The 20050-nt window shown below is 55.9% G+C and overlaps 1 protein-coding gene across 1 annotated transcript; it reads right to left on the bottom strand.

Annotated features, from left to right (window-relative positions):
* Nucleotides 1–294: 294 nt before the first annotated feature.
* LOC127034040 (chymotrypsinogen A-like) lies at nucleotides 295–7896 on the bottom strand. Its single transcript, XM_050922464.1, has 7 exons — nucleotides 7845–7896; nucleotides 5027–5130; nucleotides 4217–4299; nucleotides 3540–3618; nucleotides 2628–2808; nucleotides 1486–1619; nucleotides 295–456 (listed from the first exon to the last, which is right to left on the bottom strand). The coding sequence occupies exons 1-7, from the start codon at nucleotides 7894–7896 to the stop codon at nucleotides 295–297; spliced, it is 795 nt and encodes a 264-aa protein (XP_050778421.1).
* Nucleotides 7897–20050: the final 12154 nt, after the last annotated feature.

Raw genomic sequence — 20050 nt, 5'->3', positions numbered from 1 at the left:
GGCGGCTTCACCTGGTGTGGACCCTGCCTAGGCGTGGTGGGTGCGAGTGCCTCCTGCTGGGTCAGCTGCAGCTGGCATGTGCCCAGGCTGTGCCCGGTCCCGTGGACACAGTGTGCTGGTGCCCCGAAGAGGTAGGAACTCAGAGGCACCATGCTGCAGAAGGGTTTTATTGGAAGGCTGCAGGGCTGCGTCTGAGCCAGGTGGAACTAGGTCACCCGCCTCAAGAGAAGGATTCAGAGCCGCAGTGGCTGAGCTGAGGCCTAGCCACTAGGAGCCCCCCCCCCCCCGACAGGCTCAGTTGTTGGCCATGATGCTGTTAATCCATGGGCGTAGCAGGCTCACACGGGCATAGACACCTGGCGAGGTGGTGGCACAGTTGCTGCTACCCCAGGACACGATGCCCACCAGATTCCAGACTCCGTTCTCCTTGCAAACAAGGGGGCCACCAGAGTCACCCTGTGAAGCAGATGGAGATGCAGGCTCAGCTGCCAGGGCTTCAGAGAGCTGGGCACTATGCTCTCCAGTGCCAGCGCCTTGCCCAGACACCCTGCCAGGAATCCTCCCAAAGTGGGACCCTTGAGAGCCTGGATCTCACCCTCCTGTGCCACGCTGGGGAGGAGCTGCCCTGGAGAGACCAGACCCTCCCCTGCCCATGGCAGAATGCCTGCCTTTGCTCCCCAAGGGACAAGGACCCTGGCCCTGGACTGTCACATTCTCCCCGGCCTGGTGCCCCGAAGATGGGGAACCATGGCCAAGAGCTTACGCTCCCCTGCTTCCCCTGGGCCACAGGCACCATCCTAGCCAGGCAGCAATGACTGGGCCAGTCAGTGCTCTGGGCAGTGCCTCTCTGGGCCCATGCCACAGGCATGAGGGTCTTGCACCCCGCAAGGGATCACTATGCCCTTCCCCCCACCAGGGCCACCCAGAGGATTCAGGGGGCCTGGGATCTTTGGCGGCAGGGGGCCCCTGCTTTGGCAGTAATTCGGCGGCAGGGGGTCCTGCTCTGGGCCTGCCGCTGAAGTGCCCTGAAGACCGGGCCCCCCGCTGAATTACCACCAAAGACCTGGCACTTGGCGGTGGGTCCGGGGCGGAAGGACCCCTGCTGCTGAAGACCCAGAGCGGAAGAAGCTCCTGGGTCCCGGGCCCCGCGAGAGTTTTCTGGGGCCCCCGGAGCGAGTGAAGGACCCTGCTCCAGGGGCCCTGAAAAACTCTCATGGGAGCCCCTGAGAGGCCCAGGGCCTGGGGCAAATTGCCCCACTTGCCCCACCCTCTGGGCGGCCCTGCCCCACCCACCCCCCCACCACCCCTGGACGGGAGCAGAAGACCACGGCAGGGCTCAAGCAAGGTAGCCATGTGTGGCAAGGCCGCAGGACTAGTAGAGGGGCAGGGCGGCCACAGAGGGCGCGAGCCTGCACTGGGGGTGGAAAGAGGCTGGCCAACGGGGCAGCCCCGGCCAACGGGGCAGCCCCAGCCCTGGGGCCGTACCATGCAGGAGGAGGAGCCGGCTGCTCCAGCGCAGATCATTGAGTCCAGGATGTTGCCATCCCAGTAGTTTTTACACTCCTGGTTAGTCAGCAGGGGCAGCACCGTCTGCTGCAGTTTGCTTGGGGTGCTTAAAGCTGCGGAGAGAGGGCAGTGTCAGGACTGCATGCCACGGAGTGGCCACATGCATTCCACATGACATGGCGCACGGCCTGTGTGGCTCACATGTGCCACATGTGGGAGCTGGGTGCACTGCTGAACACGCCCTGTGGAACAGGTGAGCTGCACAGGAGCCCCTCACGACCAGCCTGTCCTGCTACCGAGGCAGGGACCCCTTCTCCCAACCAGTGGACCACTGGCTCCCCAGTGGGGCTGGGCATCCCCTGCTCCTAACAATCGCCCACTTACTGTGGCTCACATTCCCCACCCACACATGGTGAGCTGGCCAGGCCTGCCCAAGCAGCATCCCACAGCAGCCTGGCTGCGGTGGGCTCACGGGCTGGCCTGCTAGCTGGCCAGTCAGTGCTTTAAATGCAAGGAGTTAGCTCCATCCACGGCCAGCTCCAGCCCTGCTCTGGCAATGCCCCAATGCACGACTGCCTCAAGGTCCGACCCCGCGCCCATGCGTGGCTCTTGGTGGGCACCTGGCACATTGGGGCTAGACCAGACACATCACTAGAGAAGGGCCACAGTCCTGGGTTTCACCACCTGCGTAGAAGGGGCTCGGGCCAGGCCAGGCTGGTGATAGGAACAGAGCCAAATGGTTTCTCACACCTCCCCCCAGGGAGTGCTCTGCGCACGGGGGAGCGGGGACACCAACATGCCCCAATACCAATGAGGGTGTGAACCCCAGGGGGCCGACAGCTCAGTACTGCCGAGGCGGGGCATCTCTCATTCCCCACTCTGAATGTGCGTTGCAATCACCAGTGTGCACAGCCACCCAGCTGGGTACGTTAGCATTACTGTCCCTGCCCACAGGTGGGGCAACTGAGGCATAAGGTGGGTAACTAACCGGCCTTGATCTCGTGATTTCCAGCCCTGGGCCCTACCCCGCCATGCATGTGAGTGACCCAGCTCCAGGGGCTGTCACAGCCAAACCCTAAGGCCATGCGGGCTCCATTCCCCGCGGCGCCAGGTGGACGTACCGTTGTAGCGGGTCTTGCCCCAGCCGCTGGTGACGCAGCGCTGTCTGCTCTGGTACTGCTCCCCGGCAGCTGCCAAGCACACCGGGGCCACAGTGCTGCCCAGCACCGCCGCCGTGGCCAGCTTGATGAGCGCGATGTCATTATTGACAGTGCTGGAGTCATACTGCGGGTGGGTGAAAACCTGCAGCACAGACATGGGCCCATGAGGACAGGTCCCTGCAGCTACCCCTCCCGCACGGTGGGGGTACTCACATGGGCCCTGTTGCCATGGCACCTGGCCAGGGTACATTCAGCGGGCACTGAGACCAGCTGGCATCACCAGGCCTGGGGCAGCCGCTGAGCCCACTCCTTAGAGCCAGCAGGCAGCATGTGGCAGGCAACCTCCCACCGCTCCCAGGGCCTGCTGTACCCAGAGAGGGCTGCTGGGAGCTGCAGTCTCTCAGGAGGGCACCGGGGCCCATGGGGCACAGGCTGTGTGCGGACTCAGCGGCACTCTCCACATGGCTGGAGCAGAGCAGCAGTCAGATCTCTTGGGGGGCCAGGCTGTGCTCAGCAGGGGAGACAGGGCCATAGCCTGACACTGCAGTGGCTGGCACAATTGTGTGGCTTTGGAGGGGACACCCCATTGCACCCCTGCAGGGGCAGCTGCCCCAGCTGGACTCCCCCAGCTGGCTGTGGTGCTGGCACAATGCCCCCAGGCCTGGAGCAGATACGCTCACACGGGAGTTCCCAGCTGGTCCCCATCTCACCCCCGGAGAGCTCACTCTGCAGACCAGGGCTGCACAGGGGCAGCGAGCCGACAGCAACCCTGGGGGGTCATGGCACCCACCGTGGGGTCGTACCCAGAGGCTCAGCATCTGTGCCAGGCTCCCCCACCTGCAGTGGGTCGGCACCGAGCAAGCACTCACCCACCTGCTGGATGGCCAGTTTCTGCACTTTCTCTTGGGAGGAGCTGCGGTCGTGTTCCCCGAGCACCACCACGTTGGATTTTCTGCGGCCGGAAGAGAGGGCAGTTAGTGTCCAGGGAGAGCTGGGCTCACCCCCAGCGAAGGACGATGTGTGGGGCACTGTGGGATGGGGAGTAGCAGCCAGTGGTGCCAAGCTAGCCCCTTCCCTGCTGATCCTGTTGGCACTCCCTGACATGCCATTGGGCCCATGAGCTGTAGCTGGTGCACTTGGCCATGCAGTGGGGGTTCCTGCCTGACTGGGGCTAGTGCCCAGGTGCACCCGGGGCTGTTCACCCGTGCAGAAGGAGCCTTCCCCTGCACACAGCTGGGGCCTTCCATGCAGGCAGCTACCTGTCTGGACCAGGCACAGTTTTCCCCTTGGTCTGTTTGCTGGGTTAGCCCATGCAGCCTGGCATGCTGGGGGCAGCCCAGCATTACGGGGTGAGGGCTGGAACAATCGTCCGGGTGCTAGGTGTGATCTCTAAGGGCAAGGGGAGATGACATCTCCATGGCTGGGGCTGGAGCCTGGCTCTGGGCTAGCAGCACCCAGCTGCCCCATTGGACCCATCGACCCTTCAGGAGGCACCAGACAGGCTGCTAAGCCCCCCTCCCGCCCATCCTCGGGGGGGGGTCCCCACTCACGTCACTCCACAGTGTGCAGCTGTCACCACCCAGCGCTGGCTGACCAGGGAGCCGCCACAGAAGTGCCAGCTGTTTGTCGCCGACTGCTGCAATTGCCAACCAGGAGGAGACTGTAAGACCCTAGAAATGCCCCCCTGCTCCAGGGCCCATGCCCCCGGATATTGCCAGCAAGGTCGAGCCACACTGAAAACAATTGCAGTGTCCAGCTCAGGCATGGCCCTGGGCAGCTAGGAGGGGCCGTCCCTTGGCCTCAGCCACAAGCTCTCTGCAGCCTTCCCAGAAGGTCACTGGCAGCGGGGACTGAATCTGGCACTTCTGCTTCTATGAGCAGGAGCCACTACTGCCAGAGCTACACGGGCCGCTGCTTGTCATGGGCAGCCACAGGCTCATAACTCCCCCAGAGTGTGCCATGGGTGGAGGTAGGACAGCCCAGGAGCCACTCTTCCCACGAGCTCATCCCCAGTATCTGGGCTGCAGGAGCATGGCCGCTGGGAGCTGAAATGGGGAAGATGGGCTTGTGAAATGGGGGCCAGGGCTGGCTCTACCATTTTTGCTGCCCCAAGCAAAAAAAAAAAAAAAAAGCTGCTTGGTGACTGTGCCACCCCAAGACTGGAGGAAATGCCACCCTTAGCATGTGCCGCCCCAGGCACGTGCCTGGAGCTGGCCCTGATGGGGGCAGGGCTTGAAGATGGGACAGAGCCATGGGGGCAGAGCCAAGCGAGGAAAGAGTTCAGGTCACCCCTGAGGGGGGCGTGAAGGGAATAGCCAGGGCACCCGGCACCAACAGAGAGACTTCCCCACCCTCCTTACCTGCAGGGAGACCTGCCAGGGCCAGGAGCCCGGAACCGCCTCCTCACCATTCACAATGCGGGCGTAGCTGCTGATGATGGGCTGGATTTCCTGCACACCACAGCCTGGCAGGGAAAGGGAGTCAGCCTGGGTCTCCACCCTTTCCCCACTGGCACCTTGGGGCCGCAGCGCCAGCTAACCAGAGACAGCTCCAGCCCGTCTCCCTCCTGCAGCCTGGTGAGAGCATGGGCAGTGCCTTGCGGAACGATTGCCAGAGCCTGGCCCAGAAGGGGTTATGCGGAGGAGTGTGAGATTGTGGCCACACACCTTCCTATTCAGAATGAAAACCCAGAGACCCTGTCTGGGAGTCATGGCCCTGGGGCAGCCTGCCTGGCACCCTGCAGCATCACTGACCCCTGTGGCATCCGTGCACCTAGTGTATATACATACACAATGATGGGGTCTAACTTAGCTGGTCCCCTCAAGAAAGAGATCTTGGAGTCATTGTGGACAGTTCGCTGAAAACATCCACTCAATGTGCAGCGGAGCCAAAAAAGTGACCAGAATGTGGAGAGTCATTAGGAAAGGGAGAGCTAATGAGACAGAAAATGATACATAAATCCCTGGTACGTCCACACCTTGAATGCTGCGTGCAGATGTGGTCCCCCCACCTCAGAAAAGCTGCAGTAGAATAGGAAGAGATACAGAGAAGAACAACAAAAATGATGAGGGGCCTGGAACATTCCGGGTGAGGCTTGGCAAACCGATGACTGGGTTTGGGTGAGGGGGATATGCTACAGGGCTATAAAATCAGGACTGGTGCGGAGACAGTGAAGAGGGAAGAGTTATTTCCCCCTTCATTTAACATACAAACCGGGGTCACCAGGTGAAATGAACAGGCAGCAGGTTTAAAACAAACAGAAGGAAATATTCCTTCACGCAGCGCAAAGCTAACTTGTGGAACTCTTTTCCGGGGGCTGTTGTGAAGGATAAGACCATAACAGGGTTCCAAAAAGAGCTAGATAAGTTCATGCAGGATAGGTCCATCGATGGCTATTAGCCAGGATGGGCAGGGATGCAACCGCATGCTCTGTTGGCTTGAAGCTGGGGGCTGGCCAACTGCGGGTGGATCCTTTGATAATTGCCTGGTTCTGTTCATTCCCTCTGAAGCACCTGGCCCGGCTGCTGTCGAAGACAGGACACTGCGCTAGCCTGACCACTGGTCTGACCTGACCCAGTATGGCCGTTCTCATGTGGCAAATCTCACCTAATCAGAATGGCAGCATTCCTCGATGACACGGGGGCCCAGGCCAGGGAGGGTAAGAGCTGCTGGTCAATGCCCTAGGCTGGCCAGGTGTAGCTAGGCAGCCCCAGAGCACCCTGTGCCACGTGGGGGATCAGCCAGAGCAGTCCCTCTCCTTGCAGCCGAAGGAGCTTGACTGGCCTGGCTGCAGAGTAACTAAGAGCACAGCTCCCATGAGAAAGCCCAGCAGCTCCCATGCCACAGCCAAGCAGCAGGTAGCTGGGCCCCGGGAGGTCCTGCTCAACTTAGCACACCCAGGCACTCCTGCCTTAGCACTTTTTAATAGTTCAGAGGGGAAAGTGATCTCTGGCACACGCTCAGTGCAGGCTGGTGTCCACCAGTCTCATGTGCGGCACAGGCTCCCCTGTGCACGTGGCTGCCTCCCAGCTGCATTCACGCACTTGAGCATAGTATTTGGGGTGTCAGGGCCACACAGCTGATGAAAGGGGAGCAGGACACAATCACGACTGGCTCCACGCCAAGCCCATTCCCAGCCTGAGTGCTCTCGGCCACGCTAGAATCATTTCCGCTGCTCCACTCCCACCCCTGCTGCGTCACCAGCAATAGCAGCGCTGGGGGAGCCTGGATGATAGCATTTTAACCCTCGCCCAGGTATTAAGCACAATGCGAGTGCAGATACGGCCAATGGGGAATATTTCACTGCCACATTTCACCTGCCAGCTCCTAGCCATTCGTGCTGGTCACAGAAAGGCTGTTTACAGGAAGAACCTCGTATTTATACCCCACTCTGCACGCCTGAAAGCAGCTGAGCCACTTTCCCACAGTTCACCACTAGGCAGAGGCCAAACCTAGGCTATTCCAGCTGCCCAGAGTGAGCTCCAGAGAGTTACTGCACCAGGCTGCAGGCAGGTGGTGAGAGTGGCACCCTTATCTACAGCACTCACTGCTGCTGTTACAGCAGACATTACCCATTGCTTAGCCTGCTGTTGAAATGCAGCCAGCTCTGGTGTGGAACATAGCAGCTGCTTAACAGCCCACAGCAACACCCCCCCCCACAACATTTTAGAGACGACACTGAAGACTATTGTCTTTCTTAAGCACACAGAGGGGCACTGAAGGAGGCACAAGGTAACTAGCCAAACTGGCCTGGACTAAACAACCCTGGTGCAGCATTTTGGCTGCTGACAAGTGCAATAGCAGCAGATTCAGGACTTAAGGGCTTTTAATCAAGCAAGATCAAAGCCCTTTACAAAGGAGATCAGGATCATCAGAGGAGAAACTGAGGCACAGAGCAGGGAAGTGCAATGCCTAGGATCACCCAGCAGCACAATCAGGAATAGAACACACATCTCCTAGGTCCCAAGAGAGTGCCCTGTCCCCTGTGCCACACTGCCTTCCAGCTGATGAAGCTAAAGGCGATTCCTGGACACAGCCAGCTCAGGGCGTCTCTCTAGCTCCCAGCCTGACCAGCACAGTATGTGCTGCTATGTCCCCATACAGTGCCTCCTGAGCCCGGGTGAGGCTGTCGTTTAATGAATTCTGCAGCCCAAGCAGAAAAGGGCCCGCCTGGCTTACCATGAGCCGCGCCGAGGAGCGCCAGGCAGGAGAGCAGCCACAGAGCAGCCATGCTAGCAACGAGGCTGAGGCGTGCAGACAGGGCAGACAAGGCTGCAGGGCTTTTATCCCTAGTGCCAGTGTGGGTCACAGTAGGGCCAGTGAGGGGGTTGGGGGCCATGGGAACATCTGCTGCAAGGCAAACATGCCCCCCCTCACCCCGTGATACCACTATTGATTACTGTATTGGCAGGAGTCTTGGGCACTTTTTTTCTGAAGTGGATGTATTTTTAGAAGCAGGGCAGCTGGTTTGCTTTCCAGGCTGGCTCCCGTGGCAAAGAGAGGGGTTAGCTGCCATCAGAAGGGTGCCGAACATGGCCCGTTTCCAGGAGGAAAACAGGCTTTTCCTCTGCACTGGTGTGTGACACTCTGCATGTGCCCTGCTGGCGGCCCATTGCAAAGGGAACACCAGAGTCTCCCCTGATCTGCTCCCCCATGCCATTCCACTGAGCATCACAATCAGCTGCTTCTGGGGCCCAGGCAGGGCCTGGACTCATCTGGGTGGGCAGGGTCCTCACCACAGGAAACTAGACACCCCAACCCATGCCTGGAGAGAAGGGGGCGGAGCTGAGACGCCCCCTTGCATTCTCTTTACAGCACTGCCCCTCAAGCAGGCTGCATTGCACAGGGTGCCACCGGCAGTATGCCCCCCCCCCCACCTCTTACAGGAGCAAGCCTGGGCCAGCCCCAGGGACCTTTCGGGGCACTCTGCCCAGGCTTCATAGCGCCCAGGAAGGGAAATGGTGCCGGTTGATATCACTGCCCCCGGCCAGCAAGGTCAGTTCTGCAGGACTAGGCCAGGATGCCAGTGACCCAGGACTTTGGCTTGGGCCCGTGCCTGATGGGGGGCATTTAGGGGAGGGGAGCTCTCCTCCTTTTGCACCTCTGTTACCCCATCCCCCCTCTCCCTGTGCCCGGGTCACCAAACTGCCAGGGCATGGCCGATAAACTCTTCTCCTGTGCTGACCCCACTGCTGTCAGAAGCAGCTGTCTTTCCCAGCCTTATCCCAGCCTTACTGAGTGTGCAGCGCACACCTGTGGTCCACAGGCAGCAGGGACGAGATACCGCTCCCGGCCTTCACACCAACACCTGCCTCTCTGCACTGTGTTTCTCACACCCAGCAGGCCTGGCGCAACAGCTCCCCACCAGTTGGATGGAGCCAGCAGCCCTCAGGCTGGGCCTTCCCCTGGCCCAGACATGCTTCCTCCCAGCCTTCAATGGGGCAACATGGCCAAGCAGCTGTGGGCACCTCCCAGACGCCACAGACTTGGGCTCTATCCCTGCTCAGGCACCAACCTGCTGCATGGCCCGGGGCAGTCCCTTCCCCTCGCTGGGTCTCCCTTTTCCCTCCCACCCTTTGCCTTGTCTAGTGAGACCCTTAACGCTTCTGGCTTGCATGCATCTTCCCTGCACCCAGAGGTGAAAGTAAGCTGGTACCGGCCAGGACGGAGGGAGGACCGGTAAGAAAAGGAGACTGAATGAGAGAGAAAGAGAGAAAAGCCTGTTCCCTGCATAAGAATAGTTTAAACTCACCTGTTTGCTGATGGTTCAGCCCCCAGGGCTAGGTTTCTGGCCTCCTTGTTAATTTCACTCACAGTAGCTGGGGAGAGGGGGTCGAGGGGAGGGTGTGCTTGACCATGGCATGGGTAGTTCTTTTCTGCCCCCGGGATGAGAGAATCTCTCCAATACTAATATACACAACAAATACAAGCATTTGGCTGCACAGTTTAAATCCAGAGCTAATAAAAGCAGGTGGAAGGGGAAAACTCACTGTCACATTGGTTTCTTGGCTCCTCCCTCCCCCTCCTCCAGCAAGGCTGCAGACAAGGCTCTGCATCCCCCCGCCCCACACACCACCAGCAGGGGTTCTCCTCTAGGCTCTAGCTTGCAATAGGGACACTGGCTGAGATGCCTGCTTCTGCTGCCTGCAAAAGAACAGTTTAAACTCAGCTGTTCCCTGAGCAGTTCAGCATCCAGAGTTAAGTATCAGAGGGTAGCCGTGTTACTCTGGATCTGTAAAAGCAGCAAAGAATCCTGTGGCACCTTATAGACTAACAGACGTTTTTGGAGCATGAGCTTTCGTGGGTGAATACCCACTTCCTCAGATGCATGTAATGGAAATATCCAGGGGCAGGTATATATATGTGTGCTAGCAAGCAAGCTAGAGATAACGAGGTCAGTTCAATCAGGGAGGATGAGGCCCTGTTCTAGCAGTTGAGGTGTGAAAACCAAGAGAGGAGAAACTGGTTCTGTAATTGGCAAGCCATTCACAGTCTTTGTTCAATCCTGAGCTGATGGTGTCAAATTTGCAGATGAACTGAAGCTCAGCAGTTTCTCTTTGAAGTCTGGTCCTGAAGTTTTTTTGCTGCAGGATGGCCACCTTAAGGTCTGCTATAGTGTGGCCAGGGAGGTTGAAGTGCTCTCCTACAGGTTTTTGTATATTGCCATTCCTAATGTCTGATTTGTGTCCATTTAACCTTTTCCGTAGAGACATCCAGAGTTAGGAGCCGTTTCTGGCATCCTTTTTAATTTCACTCCCAGTTGTTGTTGGGTGTGTGTGACCATGGCAGGGGCAGTTCTTTTCTGCCCCCGGGATGGGGGATCTCCTAAACACAATCAAAATCAGGAGCCATTTCCAAGTTCAACTCTATCCCATTCCCTCCCCAGCAGAGGATCATGGTTGTGATGTCCAAACTGCTTGCAGATCCTCTTCGAAATGTTACTGTTTAAAAAAAAACAACACAAAAAACATGGAGAATATGGTGGAAAGATGTGTCATGATGATTAGGGTTTATTTTGGGCAAAGCAATTTTGCTAAAGCAACTAAAGATTCACAGGGAAAGCAAATAGCCCCCATAGACAAAACCACAAAGGGATTGGAGGGGAAAACTGAATATTCAGTAAAATTATTGTACCTCCTTTGAAAGAAATAGTAGTTTTCATTCCAATCCACCCTCTTTCTATATTGATTTAAACACCTGAAATGTCCTTAGGACAGCAAGTGCAGTCTCAGATCTCTTTTTGTTTTGTCCTGCCTGCAGAGTGCAGAGGCTGAAATTGACAAAACTTTCTCTAAATATCTTGTATATCTCATGAAGGCTATTCCAGTTGTCCTTCATTCACCCCTGACTTTCCCTTCCTCTCCTCCTCCCCCCCACCCCTGGTTCCCTCCCTGGCTGGATGGCTGTGGTTTTTGCCTTGGTTACTTACTCCTTGGCAGACGCAGCCCAGCGGCACCTGCTGGCTCTCTGCAGGCAGCAGCCCACAGGGGCCGGTCACTGCTGGTCGGTAGCAGGCTGCAGCTACATTGTTTGTGACACATTCATACATATACACATACATACAGTCAGAGGTGAAAGTAAGCCAGTCCGGTACGGCATACCAGCAAGAGCCAGTACGCCGTGCTGGACCGCATCGACTTCCATGGCGGGGATTGAAAGGGCTCTGGGCTGCCCGCGGCTGTGGGCAGCCCTGAGAGTCTTAAATCCTGGCCGCAGCTGAGATTTAAAAGGCCCAGAGCTCCCCGCAGCTGCGAGCAGCCCAGAGCCCTTTAAATCCCGGCCGCGGGTCCAGCAGCTGGGCTGGGGCGGGGATTTAAAGGACTCAAAGCTCACAGGCAGCCCAGAGCCCTCTGAATCCCGGCCATGGCTCTGGCGACAGGGCTGGGGCCAGGATTAAAGGGCTCTGGGCTTCCCTCAGCAGCAGGAGCTCTGGGCCCTTTAAATCCCTGCCCCAGCCCAGCAAAGCTCCTGGCGGCCAAAGCCTCGGGCCCTTTAATTTGCCCCTGAGCCCCGGGGGGCTCCCAGCTACCTCTGCAATTGGGAGCCCACGGTTGATGTAAAGGCCCTGTGTCTCCCAGCCACAGCTTGTTCCCCAGGGCCTTTAAATCTTGAGAGGCCCCACCTCCTCTGCTTGAGGCCACACCTCTTCCAGATGAGGCTATGCCCTCCTCAGGACTCCGGCAGTACCGATAAGTCCTATAAGTTACTTTCACCCCTGCCTGCACCCAGCACAATGGGGCCTCATCTTGGTCCGGGCAAGATTCTACTGTAATCTAACTGACAATGCTATCAGGTACCACAGCACACCACTTACACAGTCTGTTCCTGGCTCACCGCCACCCTGGATGCAGGCCTTTCGGCTGGGGGGACGCGGGTGGAGTCATTTTCCCAAAGGCTGTGGGGTTTTTTCCTATCCTGAAATAGCCGGGCAGCTTTCTGGGGCAGAGACTGGATTTTTTTCTGTGTTGGACCTAGCGCAACAGCGCCATGGGCCGTGGCTGGGCTCCTAGGCAGTACACCTCGTAAATAATGTACAGCTCCCAGCACAGCAGGCACCCAGCCCATGGCTGGGCTCCTAGGCACTACTGTAATACACCTAATAAATGAGGCTGCAAATTTGTGACTTTCCGTGACCTCCATGACTTCTGCAGCAGCTGGTGTGCCTGGCCTGGGGGCAGCTCAGGCAGGAGTCAGTCGCACTAGCCACTGCTAGGGCAGTCTTGGGCCACTGTGCCCCTCTCCCCCAGCAGCAGCAAGAGTTTGGGAGTAGGAGGGGGCAGGGGATTTGGGCACAGCACGGGACGGGGTGAGGAAGGCTCTGGCAGTACCGGGTTAACAATGGCGCTGGTGGCGCAATGGAGCCAGACCCATGCTCAGGAGGGGCCTCGGCTTGCTCTGTTTGCCCTGCTCACCGAGACCCCACCAGCCTGCCTGCTCCCCCCCCTCCAGCTCACCACTAGCTCCCCTCAGCCAGCCTGCCGGCCAGCCGAAAACTCCTTTCTGCCCCCTGGTGCCAACCACCAGCTCCTCTCTGCCCCCTGCCTCTGGGCAGTCTCTCCTTCCCACCACCTGTGGGGCCCTGCCAGCCTCGGTCAGTTGCAGGGAGGACAGTGTGGGGGGCTTGGCTGGGCCCATCCAGGCAAGTGGGTCCTGAGGGAGCCCAGCTGGGGCAGGCCCTGTCCTGGCTGATTGCACCACTCCTGGCAGGCCAGAGTGATTCCTCGCCCCTGGACCAGCCCTGACTGCGTTGCCGGCTCCGCCTGGCAGACACAGTCGCCTCCCAGCAGGGCTGGTGACTTGGTGAGTGTAGCCGGGAGGCAGGGTGTGAGGGAGTGGGTCTCTGGGGGACCTGGGAAGGTGCTGGGCTGTGAGGGGGCAGGGAAGGTCTGTGTGTGTTGGGGCACTAGAGAGTAAGGGTTCTGGGGGTGCGTGCTGGGCAGTTCTGGTGGAGCTGTGGGCACAGTAGTGCTGGGCAGTGATAATGTTGTGCAGGGCGCTGGGCATTATTGAGGGTGTCTGGGGGGCATTGAGCATAGTGGGTCAGGAGGGCTCTGGCCATAGGAAGCGGGGGGCAGAGGTGTCGAATTTCTGATTTCCCCAGGGGTGCTTGACTGCCCTCTGCTCCTTGTCCCGACCCCTCTCCACCCTTTCCCAAGGCCCCACCCCTGCCCCACCTCTTCTTATGTCCGGTCCATCCCACCCCGCCTCTTCCTGCCCCATTCTGCACCCTCCCCAGAGCGCCCCCCCACTCTGCCTGTTCCTGCCCTTACTCCTCCCCCTACCCCCCAGAACAGCTGATCAGCAGCGGGCGGGAGGTGCTGGGGGCGAGGGGAAGGAGCTGATCAGCAGGCATGCCGGGGTGTTCAGCACACGCTATTTTTTTTTCTGTGAGTGCTCCAGCCCCAGAGCACCCATGGAGTCGGTGCCTATGGGGAGTTGTGGGAGGCGGCTGTGTGGCGTGCAATAGGTCTGCCCCTGCGCGGAAGGGGCACGCTGGCAGCACAGGCTGGGCGGCCCACTGTGTGTCTGACAACTGCCAGTTTGTAAATAGTGCCCTGCACTGGGCTGAGCAGAGCGGGGCTGCTCCTGCCAGGCCATGCTCCATTGCCCTTGGCTGACCCCTCGCGCTGGGGACTGAGCTCCCTGCACCATGCTCCCTTGCCGCGGCATTCTGGGTGGAGGCGGCGTGCAGAGCTTCCTGGCCACATCTCCCCTCCGCTAGCACCAGTGGGGTGCCGGGTGGCCACCCCTCCCCGAGCACCCACAGCTCCCCTGGGCGGCCCCTCCCCCTCAGTTTTAGATGGAGTATATAGTAGAATTTTACTAAAAGTACCGTGATTAAAACGTAGCCTTACTAATAAGTAACGTACAACCCCCAGGACAGCGGATGCCTGGCCCACGGCTAAGCGCCTAGGCACTACCGTAATACAGGTAATAAATGGTATCAGCAATAATAAATGGTCCAGCCCGAAGTCTTTTCCTTCCTTGCAAACTATCTCGCTGCGAAGGACAGATAGGAAGACCAGTCTGATGCCACGGAGCTCGTTAATGACCTGAGGAAAAAGGGAATCCTACAGAAAGTGGGAACATGGACCAATTGCTGGCTGAAAGGCTGTATTCAAAGAGTAGTTATCAATGGTTTGCTGCCGAACTGGGCCAGTGTATATAATGGTCCTGCAGGAGTCAGTGCTGGGTCTGGTACTAGTCAGTCTTTTCATTAATAACTCGGACAATGGAATGACGCATATGTTTTTAAAATCTGCAGGTAACATCATGTGGAGAGCGGTCGCAAGCATGCTTGAGGACAGGTTTAGAATTCAAATCACCTCAACAAATTGGAGAATTGGTGTGAAATCACCAAGATGAAATTCAATAAAAACAAATGCAAAGTGCTACACTTAGGAAGAAAAAAAATCAAATGCACAACTACAAAATGGGGAATAACTGGCTATATGGTGGTACTGCCGAAAAGGCTCTGGGGTTCTAGCAGATCACAAATTGCATAGGAGTCAGCAGTGTGATCTGCAAAAAAGGCAAATATGGTTTTGGGGTGTATTAACAGGAGTGTTGTATGTACGGCACGGGAGGCCATTGTCTCACTCGGCACTGGGGAGGCCTCAGCTGGATACTGGGTGCCATTCTGAGCACCACACTTTGGCAAAGATGTGAACAAATTGGAGCGAGTCCAGAAAAGAGCAACAAAAATAATCCAAGGTTTAGAAAAACTGACCTGTGAGGAAAGGGTAAAAAAACCTGGGCAAGTTTAGTCTGGAGAAAAGGTGGGGGACCAGATAACAGTCCAACTATGTTACAGTCTGTTACAAAGTGGACGGTGATCAATGGTTCTCCAAGGCCACGGAAGGTAGGAGAAGATGTAATGGGCTTGATCTGCAGCAAGGGCTTGTGACGTTATTGACATAAACTATGACCATATATGTTGCAACCACTGTTATATATTTGCAGCAAATATTATACAACGGTTGTCGTGTGATGTGTCTATAAGAAGGTTATGCTTTGCTGGTTATGATTATGCTGGCTGTATGTGTGTATCATTTTTGTAGTTGAAGTTATGAATATTGGCTTGGTACTTGTATCTCAATAGGTTTTGATTCTAAGTAGCCTCAGTGAAGCATTTGGTGAGATTCTTGAGAAGGGACTATTCTCAGTAAGTGCCCAGTCAAGTTTGAGAGACTTCAATCCATATAGTGACAGGTTTCAGAGTAGCAGCCGTGTTAGTCTGTATCCACAAAAATAACAGGAGTACTTGTGGCACCTTAGGCCTTGGCTACACTTGCGAGTTACAGCGCAATAAAGCTGCCCACAGTGCTGTACCTCACTCCCTGTCCACACTGGCAAGGCACGTACAGCGCTGTGTCTCCATGGCTACAGCACTGCTGGTACTCAGAGAATCATAGAATCATAGATTATTAGGGTTGGAAGGGACCTCAATAGATCAACCTCCCCAAGAGGTATAAAGAGTATTGCGCTGCTGCTGCTGCACTGAGGGGCCAGTGTGGCCGCCCAATGCGCTCTGATTGGCTTCCAGAACTATTCGGCAGTATCCCACAATGCCTGTTCTAGCCACTCTGGTCATCAATTCGAACTCTACTGCCCTGGCCTCCGCTGACCAACCATCAGACCCGCCCTTTATATTCCCCGGGAAATTTAAAAATCCCCTTCCTATTTGCTCAGCCAGGTGTGGAGTGCTATCAGCAAACCTTTCCAGGTGACCATGTCTCCACATGCCAAGCGAGCCCCAGCATGGAGCAATGGCAAGTTGCTGGACCTCATCAGTGTCTGCGGGGAGGAAGCTGTGCAGTCCCAGCTGCATTCCAGCCGTAGGAATTACGATACCTTCGGGCAGACATCAAGGGCCATGATGGAAAGAGGCCATGACTGGGACGCACTGCAGTGCAGGATTAAAGTGAAGGAGCTGCAGAATGCCGATCGCAAAGCCCGCAAGGCAAACAGCTGCTTGGGTGCTCCCCCCGTGATCTGTCGATTCTACAAAGAGCTGGATGTGATACTTGGGGGTGATTCCACCTCCACTCTGAGCATCCCCATGGACACTTCGGGGCGGGGAGGAGGAGGAGGAAAGCAAGAGTGAGGGTGCTGGGGCGGGAGGAGAAACCCTGGAGTCCCTGGAGGCATGCAGCCAGGAGCTCTTCTGGAGCCAGGAGGAAGGTAGCCAGCTGCAGCAGCCGGTACTTGGTGGAGGACAAACAGAAGAGCAGGTTCCTGCCTGGTAAGCAGCCCTTTTTAGGGAAGGAATTTTTTCAGTGCAGACTCTTTGGGAGAGGAGTGTTAGGGCTGCATGCATGCCTAGATGCAGAACAGCCCATTGATGTGGTCTCTCACATCGCGGTAATCAGCCTCGGTAATCCCTTTGAAAGTCTCATCCAGAACGTGGGCAATGCGCTTGCGCAGGTTTATTGGGAGAACCACCATGGTCCTTGTCCCAGTTAGGCTAAGGTGTCCATGCCACTGTGCCACGAGGGGTGGGGGGACCATTGCTTGCCACAGGCAAGCTGCATAGGGGCCAGGGCGGAAGCCGCATTGTAGTAGAAGACCCTCACTTGCTTCCCAGGTCACCCTCAGCAGTGAGATCTTCCAGGATAAACTCCTGTGGAAAATGTTGGGACAGTGTTCAGTGTAGGTGCCCCCTGCAGCTGTTGGCTCTCCCCAAGGCACAGAAACCCAGAGGACAGTACAGCCCTGAAACAATCAGTCCCCCTTACTCACCATTTCGGGACTCCCATGGGTTATGTGCGCTCTCTTTGGGATGGGAAAATTATGCTATTGTGTAGACTGTGTGTGTCCTCCGTAAGTGCAGGGGAATCGTTACTCTGTCTGGTATAAACAATGCTGCCTCTGTTAAGTGTTGCATTTTGCCTTTACAGATGCAACCTTGAGATCTCAGCTGTCCATGTTATCACCAGCTGAGAGGCTGCAAAGACTCAGAAAGAGGCCGTGAAAAAGCAAAGGAGACATGCTGAAAGAAGTGATGCATCAATCTCTTAAAGAGAATCAAAAGGCACAGGAGTGGAGAGAGAGCGAAATCAGGATCCGCCAGGAAAACGCAGCGCTCTGGTGGCAAAGCAAGGAACACCAGCAGCAAAGTACAGATTAGCTGATAAGCATCATGGAGCGCCAAGCGGACTCTGTCCAGGTGCTCGTAGCCATGCAGGTGGAGCACTACTGTGCCCAGGCCCTCTCCCCCCCCACCGCAGTCCTTGTCCCAAAACTCTTTCCCTTGTGTCCCTATGTCACCTCTAACCTATTTTCCCCAACATCTGGGTTCTTACTGCCACCAGCTGCCTCCAACACCTGTGTGTTCACCAACCAGCCCTGAGAACTATGACCCTTAGCCTCTGCACTCAATCCCCATCACCGTGCAGTATAGCCATCCTGAAGTGCAGCACTCATTGCATAGCACTCCAGACAGGACATATGCAAATCTGTGACTGTACCGTTCACCACCCCACCCCATTTCCCTTTCTGATTCCCAAGCAGTTGTGTTTCTTTTCAATAAATTGATTTTTTGGCTTTGAAAACATTCTTTATTATTGCATAAAGTAAAAGATACCTTAGCCCAAGAAAGAAACAGCCACTGCAAGTCAGTTTAGCAAACAGATTCCTACTAACATTGGAACCACTGCACTTCACTCCCGTGCAGGGTACCAAACATTACTGCTGGTTTTCAGCCTCAAATTGCTCCCTCAAGGCATCCCTAATCCTTGCAGCCCTGTGCTGGGCCACTCTAATAGCCCTGCTCTCCGGCTGTGCAAATTCAGCCTGCAGGTGTTGAACCTCAGAGGTCCATGCCTGAGTAAAGCTTTCACCCTTCCCTTCACAAATATTATGGAGGTACAGCATGTGGATATAACCGTGGGGATGCTGTCATCGGCCAGGTCCAACTTCCCATACAGAGATCGCCAGTGGCCCTTTAAACAGCCAAAAGTTCACTCCACAGTCATTCGGCACCGGCTCAGCCTGTAGTTGAACCGGTCCTTGCTGCTGTCAAGGCTCCCTGTGTAGGGTTTCATGAGCCATGGCATTGATGGGTAAGTGCGGTTTCCAAGGATCACAATGGGCATTTTGATGTCCCCTACTGTGATCTTCCGCTCTGGGGAAAAAAAGTCCCAGCCTGCAGCTTCCTGAACAGGCCAGTGTTCTGAAAGATGCGTGCATCATGCACCTTTTCCGGCCAGCCTGCTTAAATACCAATGAAACGCCCACGGTGATCCACAAGTCCCTGGAGAAATATAGAGAAATACTCCTTCCGATTAATGTACTCGGATGCTAGGTGGGGTGGTGCCAGAATAGGAATATGCGTCCCATCTATTGCCCCTCCACAGTTAGGGAAACCCATTTGTGCAAAGCCATCCACAATCTCATGCATGTTACTCAGAGTCACGGTTCTTCTTAGCAGGATGTGATTAATGGCCCTGCAAACTTGCATCAACAGGATTCCAGTGGTCGACTTCCCCACTACAAACTGGTTGCCAGCTTCCAGATTGCAATAGCCATCTGCTTCTCCACTTTCCTTGCGCCGCAGGGTGGGGGAGAGCTCCTCACACACTCCCATGACAGTGGCTTTTCTCATCCAAAAGTTCTGCAGCCACTGCTCATCATCCCAGACTTGCATGATGATGTGATCCCACCACTCAGTGCTTGTTTCCTGAGCCCAAAAGTGGCATTCCACAGTGCTGAGCATGTCCGTGAATGCAACAAGCAATTTTGTGTTGTACGCGTTCCGCGACTCGCTGTCATCGTCGGACTCTTTACTGTCACTTTGGATCTTAAGGAATAGCTCAACCGCTAAATGTGATGTGCTGGTGAGACTCGTCAGCATACTCCTCAGCAGTTCGGGCTCCATTTCCTACAGACCAAAACGAAACACAGATTGTGCTGCACAGAAACCATTGAAAGATGGCTCCAAATGTGGACAGAAACAAAGGGATTACTGGGACATGGAGCAATGCATCACGGGGCATTGGGAAAGGACCCAGAATGCCCTGCACCTCCCGTCCCCTTCCCACAATCCACAGCACCAGAATGGGAAGAGGTGCTCTGTGGGATAGCTGCCCATAATGCGCCGCTCCCAATGCTGCTGCAAGAGCCACTAATGTGGCCAGGACAGTGTGCTGGCAGTTGGCAATGTGACCAGACTGCAGCACTTTCCCTACTGTGCTCTGCGAAGGCGGGTTTAACTCACAGTGCTGTACAGCTGCAAGTGTAGCCATGCTCTTAGAGACTAACAAATTTATTTGAGCATAAGCTTTCGAGGGCTACAGCCCACTTCATCGGCTGCATAGACTGAAACATATAAGAAGAGTAGCTATATACACGTACAGAGAAGATGCCATACCAGCTCGAAGAGGCTCATTAATTAAGATGACCTGTTATCAGCAGGAAAAAACCTTTTGGAGTGATAATCAAGATGGTCAGTTACAGACAGTTGACAAGAGGTGTGAGGATAGTCATCATAAGGAAACAGATTCAGGTAGTGTAATGACTCAGCCATTCCCAGTCTCTATTCAAGCCAGAGTTAATGGTATCTAAAAACAGACCCCTGGCCCGGGAAAGAGACAAAGACCAGAAAGGAGGGGCTGAAGGGAGTTTTTCAGTTTGGAGCTGGCTGGGGACAGGAAGGCAGGGCAGACAGGGTTGTCTGGCTCACTGGGCCCCAGAATGGACCCAGTTGAGGGGTCCCATTGTAGAACTGATAAATGAAATTGTTTTTAATTGTTCACTTTATTAATGTAGTAAGAAGAGTCCACCCTGAAAAGAAAAGGTACAATAAAAGGAAGATCAAAGCCAGGTCCCAGGCTGAAAGTCACGCCTGCAATTGACGGGTGATCAGTCAACAAACTCAGAGGCAG

The sequence above is a fragment of the Gopherus flavomarginatus genome, chromosome 14 (genome assembly GCF_025201925.1).
Source record: "Gopherus flavomarginatus isolate rGopFla2 chromosome 14, rGopFla2.mat.asm, whole genome shotgun sequence".
NCBI classification, from domain to species: Eukaryota; Metazoa; Chordata; order Testudines; family Testudinidae; genus Gopherus; species Gopherus flavomarginatus.
Note: the sequence above shows the minus strand (reverse complement) of the source record. Positions and strands in the feature narration are given on the sequence as shown.